General features: G+C 35.5%; 1 protein-coding gene across 9 annotated transcripts in view; it reads left to right on the top strand.

Annotated features, from left to right (window-relative positions):
* The window catches only part of LOC110019457 (protein ROS1-like), an 86,618-nt gene that overhangs the window by 40,486 nt on the left and 29,667 nt on the right, over positions 1-16,465 (top strand). For 8 of the 9 annotated variants that reach the window (XR_002293454.1, XR_002293453.1, XR_002293451.1 and 5 more), the window contains exons 17-18: positions 2,900-3,014; positions 3,109-3,147. Coding sequence is in view for 5 of the 9 variants with exons in the window: in XM_020717118.1 (XP_020572777.1) it covers positions 2,900-3,014; positions 3,109-3,147 (154 nt within the window). In the remaining 4 variants the exon portion in view is untranslated. The remainder of the gene's footprint in view (positions 1-2,899; positions 3,015-3,108; positions 3,148-16,465) is intronic. The other variant, XM_020717121.1, reaches the window with a different exon arrangement.

Below are 16,465 nucleotides of genomic sequence, written 5' to 3'. Positions count from 1 at the left end.
TTCCTCTCACTGATTTTATGTTAAAACCCGTACTGAAGCTTTCAAATCACTTTCAACGCTTCCGACACGTTCAACGCCTCTAACGGCTGCTAGAAATGAGAAAACACAAAAAATGAGGTAAATGTCAAAACAGAAGGGCGAGAAAATAAATGAAAGTCTCAAACGACAAAAGAGAGGGATTCGTACCATAAGATTTCACCCTGGAACCCCGGATAGTGCTCTGCAACACTAGGTTGCCCGTCGATTCCCGTCTACTATAGTGCAAGGTCGTGGATTCCTTGTCGTTGAGTGAAATTGAGATAGGAATAGGGGATTAATGCGAAACTTAAGGAAATCCCAATGGATCTCAACCATTTGCATCATCCAACGACTCAAAATTGCAAAATAAGTTGGTTGGGAACAGTGCCTATGTGAAAGATACATGATTAAGGAAGAAATTAGGATAATTAAATTAATTAAACGTATAACTTCATTATTTCCGTTCATAATTAACATATAGTATTTTATATGGAATTGATCGATTTCATGTATAGATTTTTATGAAATTCAATCAAATTCCATGAGATGAAAATATTTGGGGTACATTTTCAATTATGCCGAACTTTACCTGACATCTTGAAATTTGGGAGTTACAATCAAGAATCTCGAGATTATAATACCTTTTCGGAATAGAGGTGACTCAATCTAAAAAGGAAATTACTATATACTAAAGAAAATATATCTTAAACTGGTTAAGTGAAACTGACTAGCTTGTGTGTAAATCTGCTAACACACCTATGAGTCCCAACAAAAAAGTTATACAAAATTGAAAAAAGTAGAAGAGTTGACAAACGAAGTTATCAAAGGCTTGTGAGCAAGCTACTTTATCTATCACACACAAGACTTGATATTATATATTCAGTCAGTGTAGTATGTTAAAAAATGAATAATCTAGATATCATTTGAGAGTGATGAAAAAAATTTTAAGATACCTAAAGATAACTTTTAGATATGGTTTGTTTTTCAAAAGATTTGAAAACTGTGATATTGAGAAATACAAAAATGTTAACTAAGCATGAGAGATAATTAATAGGAAATCAACCGATGGGTACTGTTCATATGTTTGGCGCAATCTAAAAACTTGGAGAAGCAAAAATAAGTTGTTGTCTTTCAGAATAGTGTAAAATTTGAATATTGTGCTCTTACACTAGAAATATGTGAGGAAATGTGGCTTCGAAGGTTATTAAGGGAAATTAAAAATGAGACAAAAAATACAATTAAGATGTTAAGTGACAATCAATTTATTTTTAATATAGCAAAAAGTTGTGTGCACTGTGCACCATGGCAAAATAAAATACATCAAAATTAGTTGACACTTCTTCTCAGAAAAGGTGAACAATGGAATTGTTTAGGTATGTTATGTTTCAAGAAGACTTTATATTACTGATATTCTCACCGAAGTATCACCCATAATAAATTGAATTTCAAGTTTGGTTTATGTACAACCCAGCTTCAGGGGACGTGTAGGAAGTAGTAAATCTGTGTTGCTTGATCAGAAAGAGATTTATTTCCTTTATTCATAATATATTTTAATATTTATTTTTTCCTTTATTAGATATTTCATATTTTATTATTTTCCTATTTTTGTGGGATTCTTAATTTAAAGGGATTCATTATCCTATTTTGTAGACTGGTATGCTGGCCACTCTATTACATTTATTAGGGTGGGTGTGATTTATTAGTGTGTGAAATAAAATTTTTTCTTAAATTTCTTCGATAATCGTAATAGTCGAACCTTTAAGAAATTTGTAGCTGAGTTATATATATATCATATTAATATTTAATTTTTGTTATATTATAGAGATAAGGTTTTCTAAAGTGTTAAAGTACACAAACATATGTATATATAAATATATTAAATTTTCTTTCAAATATTAAATTATTTTAAAAAAAAAGAAAGCAAGTGTAATAAAAGTTAAGAGAAATGATAAATAGAATAATTAAGTAAAAAACCTAGAAAGAGGAAAAGAAGATTTTGAAGGAGTTCATATGCTCAGATAGCTTAGCTTATTTTTTATGCGTATATATACATGTATATATATGTATATATACATGTATATATATGTATATATATATATAGAGTACCAGACTCCATAAAAATACCAAATTAATCCATAGACCTTTCTAATAAGGGCTTAAAAAGGCTTTCATGGGGATTTTTTCAGCCTACATTAAAGGAATCTCGGGACTAAATTAATACTATCTAGGCTCTTCAAAAACGAAAATTATTAGAAGACAACTCTAAATAAAGAGTTATGGCAAAACTGATTCAAGTGTCACTACTTAAATCGAAATTGACCATTGATATTCTCATTAATCTTCGTATATGAAATATATGCATGATTAATATATTCATAATAGAAATTAATACTTTGAATTCCAACTCTTAGAATTCTACTTAGCTCTTAGAATTCAAAATAAGGATTTAATATCAGTGGAAGTCTATGAACGGATGTGATTATTTTTAAAAATTGGAATGTTAGAATCATATATTGGTAGAATCAAATGTCACTTTTTAAATAGTAGTATAGATGTATGGCTTAAAATTTGTAGAATTTTGGTTAAAAATTCTTACATATTATTAGAAAAAAACAAAATTCAGCATAATTAAAAGTTGAGTAATGACAACACTTAAACAAATTGCATATAAGATCAGCTGCGACTATGGCTTAAAGTTTTTGTAGTCAAATGAAAGAAATGCAGTTATATGCTAAACCTTTCTTAATAAGATGAGTTACTCTTCATTCTCTCTAGCTATAGAAAGGTGAAGATTTGCTCAAAAGAAGTAGCAGAATTTGGCATTCAAGTCTGCTGTTCTATACGCTATAGATTGAAATGTTGATGGTTAATTCTGATGCAGGTATTTGCAGATCACCATTCAAGCTGCGACCCAATTTATGTTCCAAGAGACTGGATATGGAATCTGCCTAGGAGGACTGTTTATTTTGGAACCTCAATACCTACAATATTTCGAGGTGTTTGAAACAAAATTTTTGCGCTTATTGAGTATTTATGCAATATTTTTTTTCTATGATATATTGACTTTATGAGAATGAACTGAAATTTTAGGTTTAACAACGGAAGGGATACAGCAATGCTTTTGGAGAGGTATGTAATGAAAAACTATACTCCAGGCAACATAATTCTTAAATCTGAGTTTTTTTTTTGTTGCATTTTTAACAGTTCTTTACAGCTTATGAAAAGCTTATGTTGGGATCAATAAATATGAATATTATCGAATATGGTGCAAACATTGCATCAAAATGATAAACGAAGGAGTGCATTGGAAATATATAAATGTTTTAGAGCTTTGATAAAAATGTCAATCATTTGATCTGAATTAGAAATATGAGGACACGAAATCAACTTCAATATGCTTAGTTCATCTCACACATGATTGCTAATAATTTAAATGGCGGTATGATTGTCACAGAAAATATTATTAATTGACTAACTAGAACATCGAACTCCTGTAAATGGATCTTTATTTATATTAGTTCGCATGCACGATGCAGAGAGGGTATATAAATATAAGGTAATACCACTTGTATTATGGTTGCATTGAAAACAAGAAAGACCAAAACATTGATACCAAGAAGATGGATGCATTAATTGATTAGTTGTGGAAATGGAACTCAACTTTTATGTGCATGGCACCTATGAGAAGGTTGCAAATTAAACATTTTGGTCTAGCATTGTGATTCCATGCCATCAAGAGGAGACTTGTGGATATTAAAGCAATTTCTACACCAAAAGTTCTGCCCTATGGATGCTTTTGAGGATAAACGAAAGAATTGGCTTAGTCTGGGGCAACGTCAAGGATAATTTATGCAAAAATATATCACAAAGTTTCATCATGAGGTGATCATGTTAGGAGTAAATTTTGGGAGCTATAAATACCAATGAAGTATAACTCAGGACTTTAATGTTCAATTTGTAAATAAACTCTATCTGTGTCAGTCGCTGATCTCACTTCGTCAATGTGATGATGATGGCCATTGGATGCAAGAACCAAAACACAAGGAGAAAACAGAGACTCAAAAAATTATCAGAAGTCTTCTTTCTTCAAAATAAAGAAGAAAATGAAGGTTGATGACACAGGGCTTTGGTGGCAGAACACGGGTTTAGGAGGCTGTACCGGGATCTATCCTTGCTAGATGGCCGACTAAACTGGCTAGGATAGATCCTGATACAACTCCTACTGGATCGGGCGGTCTTCTTAGGAGTGGGAGACTATGCGAAGGTGATGAGGTGCTCCGACTATAACTCGTTCGAGGTGGTGATTGTATCTAAAGGTTCGGTTGTAACTTGCGCCCATGGGGATAGTTATCCTCCCCTACACTGCTCGCTGTCATCCTGCCTACACCCCTTTCTTGCTCACTGCCATCCTCCCGGCGTAACTTTCCTACTTGTAGCCGCTACTGTTTGTTGACATTGTTTTTGTAGTTCTTGCTACCCGCTGCTCCCATACGCCCACTCCAGCCAGTCTTCCTCCCCACCAGCTTCTTTTCCCACCACCCATTGTTCCCAGCCGATCACCAACCTCCCCTACCCATCCCCTATTTCTCCACACCAATCAACCAAATCCATCCCAACTACTACTACTTGGGCACTTTTCCCTTCCTGCCACATCTTGCCCTCCTACTACCGTAATTCACCCCTGACCCCTCCTTCCCTACTACTATAACACTCCCTCCACAACCCACTTATTGTCGCAGCCTTCTCCCACACACGCTGCCGCAAGCCCCCAACCAGTCCCTCCATGTGTTGTCCATCCGGTGTTCGCCCTTTTGTCTTCACCCTAGGGTGTCCCTTTATGTTTGTTGTCTTTCATTTCTTATTTGCAAGAGTCTTGATTGTAACATTTTTAAATTTTAGCAATAAAATTTGCATTTCTATTATAATTTTGGGTTAACTTCGGTATCAATTGGAATCAAAGCTAGCTTAACTCTAGTTCTTTCCTAGGATTTCCTAACATCCACCTTATTCCTTTACTAAACAATTTCTTTACTATTCTCAAATAATAGCCTAAACTTTGACATAACTTTATTTTCCCCTTGCTGATTTTCAAAATCAACCATAAATCATTCTTTTTCGCACTCTTCCACCTCTCACTCCAAACGCTAGTCATGCCACCAAGGAGATACATACCCGAGCCCACCCGAGAAGAGATACAACGAGAGATCCGCCGACTTCAGTGGAGATTGACAGAGATTGAGGATGACCTCCAAGAGGGATTTATCCTTGATGGTGACAAGGAGAGTCCAAGAAAAGAAAAGGATAAAAATTCTAACCCCTTCCATAAGGAGGATTTCAATGATGAAGATGAAAGGCCACATTGTTTCGGAAGACAATATCGGTGGAGGCCTAGAGAGGAGACATCAGTTGGAGGATACAAAGACCACATAATCAAGGTGGATCTATCAAAGTTTGAGGGGGGTATGCATCCTGATGAATTTATTGATTGACTACAATATGTTAAATGGATCTTCAAATATAAAGATGTGTCAGAATAAGCGGATAAAGTTAGCTGCAATTAAGTTGAAAAAAAGCGCCTCTTTAAGGTGGGAAATTTTGCAACGATAAAGGAAAAGAGAAAGTGGTGATAAGATTACCAAATGAGAGAAGATGAAACTAATGATCAAGACGTACCTTTCACCTCATTAATGTCAGGACATGTTTCTAAGGCTCTGCCACCTGTAACAACGACACTTTCGATGGAGTTTACAACTCCGTTCGACCACTTACAGATGAAATGTTAGCTGAACGAGCTGAGGGAGCACACTGTAGCTTGGTACCTCAAGGGCCTGAAGCCCACTATCAACAATGTGGTGGTATAGCTACTACCTTATTGGTCACTTGGGGATGTCCAAACCTTAGCACTAAAAGTGGAAAGACAGCAGAAATAGAGCAGACAACCGCCATCAATCAGACAACCATCCACAGTTGGCTACACCAGCAGGAACACACCTCAATACGTTTAGAAACTGGTTTGGACAAGGATAAAGCCAACCCGAGTGAGAGGAAGCGTGATAAGAGTAGCAAGCCAACTACAGTTCCTGCCAAAAAATGTTTTAAATGCCACAGATTTGGGCACATCGCCTCCAACTACTTGACGAAATGAGTTGTTTTTAATTGTGTAGGGCGCCATGGAGAATGTTAGCAATAAGGGGACAGCTACAGAAAAATGTGAGGTGTATCATTGTCAATCTTTTAAGCAAATAGGCTGAATTGTTTTTTCCTTTTCTTTTATTCCAATAAATAATAGTTTGTACAATCTCGTTTAGGTAACCTAATAAATATTCCTAATCTAAATAAAGAGAGAATAAGTACAATTAAGAGAAATAAATCAGAAAAGAGAAATTGAAAATAATTTAAATAAGGATGCCCCTAATGATATGAGACTCCTAATTCAACTCTTTGATTTCCGTTATTCTTAATTGATATCCCTTCTCAAATTGATATTGACTGATCAAGAAATATCAATTTTTCAACAAGAAACATCAATTTTTCAACAAGAAACTGATGACACTGCCGAAAAAGAGCCTTAGTAAATATATCAGCAGTTTGAAGATCAAAAGGGATATGAGAAATAAAAATAACACCATTATCATAGGTTTCTCGAATAGAATGACAGTCCATTTTAATGTGTTTCATGCGCTCATGAAAGACAGGATTAACAGTAATCTGGATAACACTAGTATTATCTTCATAAAATCCATTTTAATGTGTTTCATGCGCTCATGAAAGACATGATTAACAGTAATCTAGATAACACTAGTATTATCTTCATAAAAAGAAGTAAACTCAAGTTGAGGAAAATCAAGCTCAGCCAGCAAACCCCGAAGCCAAATGATCTCAGAATGAGCAGATGACATATCGCAATATTCAGACTCAATAGATGACAAGCTCAGCCAACAAACCCCGAAGCCAAATGATCTCGGAATGAGTAGATGACATAGCGCAATATTCAGACTCAATAGATTATGACTCAATAGATGACTTAAACACTCAATCTTGTTTCTTGCTTTTCCAAAAAATTAAAGATTTGCCAAGAAACATACACCAACCAATAATAGATCAATGTGTATCAGAACAGTCTGTCCAATAAACATCACTATAGGCTTTAAGCTAATAGGAAACTCCGCAGAAAAGAACAAGCCACAATGAAAAGTACATTTGAAATAAAAATATGTCGAGCTGCAGCTAAATGAAAATGTGTAGGTGCATGCATAAATTGACTAACTTGTTGCACAACAAATGAAATATCAGGACGTGTAATAGTAAGATAATTGAGACTCCCAACAAGTTCTCGATACATTGATGAATCAGATAGAAAGTCGCCATCATTTCATTGATATTTAACATTCACTTCCAAAGGAGTATCAACAGGAAGACCCTCTTGGAGACCAGCTAAGGCAATGAGTTCCTTAGTACAGTTATATTGATGAAGAGAAATATTAGTGGGAGAAGAGTGAACCTCAAGACCTAAAAAATAAGTTAAGAACCTTGAAAATGCTCATGTACTGAGACATCAAATGAGTATCAAATCTTGTGATGACAATATTATCAACATAGACTAATAACAACAGATTCCCTTGTCAGTTTTGCAAATAAATAATGGAAAATCATGCCGATTTTGAATAAAAAAAACTAAGAAGAGTATTGAGAAACTTTTCAAACCATGCTCGTGGAGCTTATTTGAGCTTACAAACATCATGTGAGGGTGTAGAAAACAAGTCTGAAGGAGGGATAATATAGATAACTTTTTTGAGGTTCCCATGCAAAAATGTATTCTTAACGTCCATTTGTCGTAAGAATTAGCCTTTAGATGTAGAAATAGATAGAACAAGCCAAACAATTGTCATCTTAGCCACAGGCCTCTTCATAATCAATCCCATATTCCTGTCGATTGCCAAGAGCTACCAATCTTGTCTTATATCTGTCAAGGGAGCCATCAGATCAGAGCTTAAGAGAATAACCCCATTTATAACCACAAGGGAGCCATCAGATCAGAGCATCAGAGCTTAAGAGAATAACCCCATTTACAACCAATGGGTTTAATGCCTGTAGAATATGAAACAATATCCCAAGTATGATTGTCTTGAAGGGCTTGAAGTTCCTCTTGTATAGCTTTTATCCAACAAGTTTGTTTAGCAGCCTGAGAATAAGATGTACGAACTGTAGTATTAGTTAAAATTATAGAATATTCATATCTATTCAGATGACGAATGTGCCGAGTTAATCATCGAAGAATCATTGGAGCATTTTCAGGAGCAGGATTGGGAAGGACTAAAGATGAAGAAGTTAGGCATCGTGGTAGACAATTCCAGGCTTGAATCGTTTATCAAAAGAAAAATAATCAAAGTGAGGAAGTATAACAGTGTCAGTTGTCAAAAGATAATTCTGAAAATAGTGTTCATGTTCAAAGAAAACCACATTCCGAGAGATATGTTATCTTTATGATTAGAACTATAACCCATAAAGACACATCGGGTATACTGCGCTGCCAACTTATGACGTTCATATGCAGGGAAATGAACAAAACAAACACATCCGAAAGTGTGTAGCATATGATAATTACGATGCTTACAAAAAATTTGATAGTAGGGAGTATAAAACTTTAATTGTTGAGATGGTAAACAATTAATCAGATAAATTGCAGTAGATAAAGCTTCTGCTCCAAAATTAACTGGAACAAAATATTCTAACATCAATGTGCGCACCATATCCAACAGATGATGAATTCTCCGTTTTGCAACTCCATTCTGCTGAGGTGTATAAGGACATGAACGTTGTGAGACAATACCATTGCAATGAAGAAATGCTTGAAACTTATGAGACATGTATTCACCATCATTTTCAGTCCGTAACATTTTAATACAAGTGGAGAATTGACTGTCAATATATGTCATAAAAGTTTGAAACACGGTAAACACTTCTGCTTTGCAATGCAAAAAACAGATTCATGTGAATCAGCTAAAATCATCAATAAATATCACAAATTATTTATACTGAACAACTGAAATAATCAGGGCAATTCTCCAAACATCACTATGAATAATGTCAAAATATTTATCGACAAGACTGCCCAAAATTGAAAAAAATAATCTTACTTTTGCCTAATTTACAAGCAAAACAGTATACCAATAAGCTTTTAACTGTAGGATCAAAAACACCACTTTGTAATAAATGATTCAAAATAATATTGTTTGGATGACCTAATCGTCTGTGTCAGACGCCAGCTTTTTTTGCAACAACTGAAGAAGCTAATGCTAAAGTCCGAGGGATGATAAGTTGTAATGGAAATAACCTGCACACTTTAGGCCCCTTCGCTATCACCTTCCCTGACACCTGATCCTGCACAATACAATCATCACTATGAATAATGTCAAAACATTTATTGACAAGACTGTCCAAAATAAGAAAAAATAGTCTTACTTTTGCCTAATTTACAGGCAGAATAGTCGACCAATAAGCTTTTAACTGTAGGATCAAAATCACCACTTTGTAATAAATGATTCAAAATAATATTGTTTGGATGACCTAATCATCTATGCCAGACGCCAGCTTTATTTTCAACAACTGAAGAAGCTAATGCTAAAGCTCGAGGGATGATAAGTTGTAATGGAAATAACCTGCACACTTTAGGCCCCTTCGTTATCACCTTCCTAGACATCTGATCCTGCACAATACAATCTTTACGAGAAAAGTGTATGTCATGGTTATTATTCACCATTTGACCAACAGAAGGTAAGTTCGTGGATAATTTAGGACAAACTAAGATATGTCAGAAAGAAGAGGTAAAATCATCAACTATCGTAATCAAAATATTATTTCCTTCAGCAATCTAAGATATGTCAGAAAGAAGAGGTAAAATCATCAATTATCGTAATCAGAATATTATTTCCTTTCCTTCAGCAATCTGAATATGTTGAGTACCAGTATACGGGCTTTGATTATGTAATAAATCAGATGTGTCATTCATATGATTTGTGGGGTCAGAATCAATAAACCAAGGAGAAGAAAGAGAAGTAATAATCTTACATTTCCCTTGAATATCAAGAGCAGAAAAGACAGAGAGATTCATCTGTTAAACCATATCCGGTGTGAGAAAAGATTGATTATTGCCGACAACTGTGGATGTCGAAGCAGGATTATGAGAAATGGATACCGCAGGATGAAGGACCTGTGGTTTGTGGTTTTGAGGCCGTGTGGGACACTCCTTAATAATGTGTCTATTTTTCTTGCAATAATTACAGAACTTTTTACTACATTGACGAGTAATATAACCAAATTCTTTCCAGCTGTAAAACTGCTTTGTTTTTTTTTTCTTGGGTTTGAGCAGCATATGCAACATTGACTATTTCTGATGATCCACTAGCTGCACAGATAGCGGCTTGTGTCACCAATCATTGTTCTTAACGCAGTAATTTATCGAAACATACATTCAAACAAGGAACCCGATCTCTATTCAACAACCCAGCCCGAACATGTTCAAATTCAGGTCTGAGCTTCATCAAAAACTTATCGCGGCTGCTCACTTCATGAATAACCTGAATACTAGTTAAATTCTCATTTGATACCTTAGCATAGATAATGTTAGAATTTTCGCTTCATAATTAAAAAAAATCAGAATAATATTGTTCAATTGAAAGATTGCTTTGACTATAATTACTCATATCATGTTCCAATTGAAAGTGCATTGCAGTGTTATTTTGATTGTAGACGCGCTTCAAGTATTCCCACATTTCTTTAGCCGTCCCAAAAGATCATAAATTGTTCACCATATGAGTCTCAATAGATCTAAAAATCCAAGAAACAATCCGAGCATCCCTTGCCCCCCATTGACCAAGATCTTTCGGCTCTGTAGATGCTGGAGCAGACCTATCAATATGACCCTAAAGCTCCTTCCCTTTCAAAAAAAACTTGAGCTGAAATTTTCATGCGACATAATTCTTTCTGGTGAATCTGATAGCTAAGATTCCTGAAGACATTTTAAATAGAATTATCGACGAGTAGACAATTAATTGGGCTCGAGTAGGCAGGTTGTTTCGCGTGAATAAAGAAGGATTGTGTGCTTGATTCCAAGTCGGCAAATAGATGCACAGACAAACAGATGAAGCAGACAAAGAAGATGAAGCGGTCGAAGTAGTCCAGAAGAGTGAACAACCCGATCGAGCGAACCAGACAAGCAGGTGAAGATGCGGGAACCAGCAGAAGCGGGGAGACATGCTGCCTGAAGATGAGATTAGGGAGAGGAATCCGAAGTCAAAGACAATAACCCTCGAACCTTGAGTGCTGAAGTCGTGAGTTTCAAAACCAAAGATCTAGGGTTTTCCGAAGCCGAAGCCGACAATCTAGAAAGGAGTTGAAGACTCGCAAGAAGTAGTCAGTGGAAAACTCGTTGGAAGCAGTCAAAAGCGGAAGAAACTGTCTGTCGCAGAACATAGTCGACGAAGCGGGCGAAGCAGGGAAAAAATAGTCGAAGATGTTGTGGAAGCAGCGAAGGCTAACAAAGACGTCGATTTCGTTTGGATGAAACTGAAGCGAACGAAGCAAACGATTCCCAAAGGCTAGGGAAGAAGACGAAAGATTCAGACGGAAAAGATTCGACGTGGCTCTGATACCATGTCAATCTTTTGAGCAAATAGGATGAATTTCTTTTTTCCTTTGCTTTCATTCCAGTAAATAATAGTCTATACAATCTCCTTTAGGCAACCTAATAAATATTCCCGATCTAAATAAGGAGAGAATGTGTATAATTAAGAGAAATAAATCAGAAGAGAGAAATTGAAAATAATTTAAATAAGAAAGCCCCTAATGATAGGAGACTCCTAATTCAGCTACCTGATTTCCATCATTCTTGATTGATAATCATCTGCCACCAGATAAAGGAGAAGCACATGTGGTTCGATAGGTCTCATAGATCAAGGAGATAAGGGATCCACAACGACTTTATCACAAAGATATGTAGTCTTATCATCGATAGAAGGAACACCAAGAATATGTCATATAGACAGATGGTGAAGTTGGGCCTCATAACTCAAAGACACTTCTAGTTATATTCTCTAACATGGTTTAAGAAGGAAAATAGGTTCAACATTAACTAGGGTTTTCAGTAGAGTTTTCCATTGGGGGGCAGCCAAAAGGAAGAAAAATGTCATCCAAAAGGAAGAAAAATGTCTTCAAAAAGAGTAATAGAGTGAGAGATATCAAAAGAGTAGTCCTTGTAACTAAACTATCTCGAAAAGTTACTCTCTTGACAATTCAAACAACAAAAGGATAAAGATTTATCATGGCCCAACTCAAGGCTTGAAATTAACCCAGAAGAGAACATACGGTCGGACTGTGATAATTAATTTTTTTCATTTTTTTTTATAACCAACAATTAATAAATAAAAGAGTCACTAAATAAATTAAATTAAAACAAGATATTTAAATTTACCTTGTTACTGATTGTCGACACATTCTATAAATATTTTCTCTTATATTAGTCATCTTTTAATCAATTATATTAACCTGAAAAATTAAATTAAAATACTAATGAGATAAACAAACCATTGAATACTCACTCCTAAACTACAATAATACAAGAAAAAAGAAAAATATATGCATGTCAATTAACTTTCAATATATCGATATAAGCAATTAATACTATTCAAAGAATCTTATTATATTAATATCATATCAATTTCATTTTATATATGTACAACTGTTACAGGAGCATCATCTAACAATTATATCACATCAATATCAATATCATTTTTCATATACATGCAAGAGTAGCTTAATGTTCCTCACTGATATCATAAAGAGATTACTCCATCATAGTCAGTTATGCACATGTAAGTAATCGACATAAACACATCATTCATGCGCTCATCACATTCAATTAACATACTATATATAACATACGTTAAAAAGTAGCTACAAATATTTCTAACAATGTGAATCATGAGTAATATCTCAATCAAAATAAAGCTTATGTAAGTGTCACTGACTGTAAAATGATTGAAAAAAAATAAAATATTACTATTGATTAAAAATAAAATTACTCACATCGATGATGATTAATTTGTTATTTGATTTGTCTCGACGTTTGATTTGATTCCTCAATAGTAGAAATTTAGCATAAGAATAATATTTATAATACAAAACTTTAAATAAATTATTATTTTAATTAGTTATTAACTTTATATTATTTATAAATAAAGCATTCATTTTTTTTAACTTTATATAATCATCACACCAGCAATGAGCAAAGACATGGAATTGCAGCTAGAGGGCAATTTTTGGAGCATTGGGATATTGGATACGTGGAACTCTGTGTATCTACTTCGTTTCAACATATATGTGAATTGTGGATTTACGAGTGCAAAGGAATCATTGTCGAAGCCAACAACATCAACATAATCCGGTTTTTGCAAGACATGATGAAGAAGAATTGGGAACAACTACCACTTTTAGCTCCGTATTTTGCTTTCCTTATTCTTTCAAGCAAGCGCTTTTTGTTCATACACCACATAAATGTAATAGGGCGGCCCATTTTTTGTGCCAAGCTTCCCTTAATGGCTCTTTTTTTTTTGTTGCATGTAGATGAAAATAGTGAGCTCTCTTTCATACTCAAGATAGATCACACTTTTGTATAGGATAGATGCATATATATGCATGGGCTTTTTGTAACCTTTTTGATATACTAATGCAAAATGTAATAATTCAAGAAAAGAAGATTTTAGATATCTATCAATAAACTACAGACATACCTTAAAAAGGTTTGCTATAACCAACTAAAAGCTTCAGTTTTTTTTTTTTTTTTTTTTGAAAAGATCTAGCGCACAAAGGAATAATCAAATAATCGAGAGCTCCACTAGGGCTTCCAATGACAATTTCGGTCGCAATTGATTCTACCGCTCTATGGATATGGATAGGCCCTCGCATCGTCGCCTCTCGCTCCGTCGTCTGGCATCTGGCGTCTGCGTCGACGTCACCGTCTTATATCGACGTCACCGACAGTTAGGTTTTCGACGCTGCTTTCTTTTGCTACGACTGCGCCCGACAACTCCTCTCATTGCAGACTCTTTCTGTGCGTCTGCGCCAGAGCCGCTCGTCATTCACTGTTCTTCACTGTAGCTCAACGCGAACAGCACTCCTTGCTCTGATGGTACCTTCTTGTTTGGTTGAGCCGGACAAAATCTCATTTGCCCACGTGGTGGGTAACCCTCAGGTGGAGTCCGCAATGGGATTCCCCTCAAGTTATAAGGAATCTCGTGAGGGCACAGATGATTGTTCTTTTATTAAAAAGGGAAGTAGAAAAGGTGGAAAAACAGCAATCTTTTTCTCTGAATCAAAAATTTCTACCCTGACGGAAAAATTCAAGTTTGCTAGTATTGGAAAATTTCAGTGGGGACACCCTTCTATGGATGTTATCAGAAAGAGAGTTGATGATCTTAAGCTAGCAGGCAAGTGGAAATCATGGATGGGAGACATGTGTTGATCCAACTAACAGTGGCTGAAGACTACACCAGAATTTTCTTCAAGAAATATCTTAATATCGCAGACAAATCAATGAAGTTACTCAAGTGATCTTCTGCTTTTGACCCAAATCATGAAACTCTCACTGTACTGGTATGGTTTAGTTTACCTGGTCTCAAGCTGCATTTTTTTCACTATCAGGTTCTCTACTTTATTGGGGTCATCCTTGAGGATCCTTTGAAGCTAGATCTGCCTACTTTCAACCTAACCAAAGCTCGGTGGTCAGAATACTTGTGGAAAGGGATATTACCTTACCATATGTTATTGAAGTCTAGCTGGGCACAACCCATAATGATTATTATCAACAAATCGTCATGGGGCACATACCCCCATATTGTACCCACTGTAAGGTGTTTGGTCATGTCCTTGATAAATGCCACAAGTTTCATCCAAATTTGAAATCTGAAGTTCAAGTGAATAAAGATGGGTCTAACCCCATTGCTCTAGATATTTTAATTCCACCTGGGTAGTATACTACCAGACAAGAGGTGTTTGTTGCCCCTGACACTGCTATTACTGTTACTGCGAGTGATGTGATGCTGGCACATTCAAATCCCATAGAAAATAATATTGATGGACTATTACCTACAAATGATGTTCAGACTGATAATCAGAAGAGCCTCGTAGTTCTACTTCTTCAGGAAGTATGCGGTGTAGAGGCAACTCATACTTCACATATACTAGAACCTATTGTGAGTACTACGATTGATATTCCTTCTGCTTAAACTCTACCACCTCATCAGACCGATTCTTTGGAAGAGGAATGACAGGTCTATTCCAGGAGGAAGAAGAAGAATGGAGGCTGACTTCAACTCGGGAATATATTGGATGATACAATGGTTACTACTTGCAATGACAATTATTTTACCAGCTTATTAGCTTGCTCCTTCCCTAGAACTAGAGGCAGAGTCAAGACCAAATTAAGTCGCTCTGTAGTCATTTGATACTATATATTTCGGCTGTTTAAGTATCTAATGTATTTTTCTGTTTTTTCTAATTTTAGAATCATTTATGATTTTTGTTTGGGCAGGGTGTCATGTTTAGGCCCTCCCACACATTGTATCTATATCTTTCTTTCTACTTAATAAATTAGCTTTTTTGGGCTCTCAATATATATATATATATATATATAGGGAGCGGTATTTCCAAATACCACCCTTTAATATATATATATATATATATATTAAAAGCCCAATGACTGATTTTATTGAAATAGAGAAGATATATAATGGTTGTATGAGAGGGCCCAATAGAGACACTCTACCCATACGATACCAAGTACTACCACAACAAAAGGTTACAGATAAACTCAAAAATTTAGAACATGCAAAAAACAAGTACTTAGGGACGAGTCAGTTTAGTCCTGTCTCTTTCTCTAGTTTTAGGAGCGCAGCCAGATAACAAATTTTGAAGTGTCGTGCATTGTTAGGAGTAACCAAACTATTATCCATTAAGTTTCCAAGTTTGAGTGTACCCTAGCCTTCTTCCTCAACCGAGAAGTGTAAACTTGTCATTTTTCATCTGAATACTGACTCATGTAATCTTCGGTCTGATTAGATATTAAAACCGCAGTAGAAGGAAAGACTGCCGTTGCCACAACGATATGTTCCAGTATATGTGAAGTGTGAATTATCACCTCTGCACCTAATGCTTCCTGAATAGGAGATGCGGGGCTATCTCGGCTTTCGATCCGAACCTCTGCAAATGATGCTTTCTAAATAGGAGCTGCGGGGCCATCCTGACTTTCGTTCCGAATATTATCCCTTATAGTATGGTCCGGAGAAGGGTTCCCAGGGGCTGTGGTGATTCCCTCCTCAGGTTAACTGTCATCAGGTTTGCTGAAAGCAACATGTTCCTACTTTTGACTATTGGTTCTCAAATGTGGGTGCAA

The sequence above is a fragment of the Phalaenopsis equestris genome, unplaced genomic scaffold (genome assembly GCF_001263595.1).
Source record: "Phalaenopsis equestris unplaced genomic scaffold, ASM126359v1 Scaffold000057, whole genome shotgun sequence".
Taxonomy (NCBI): Eukaryota; Viridiplantae; Streptophyta; class Magnoliopsida; order Asparagales; family Orchidaceae; genus Phalaenopsis; species Phalaenopsis equestris.
This window is presented reverse-complemented; position numbering and strand designations above follow the sequence as displayed.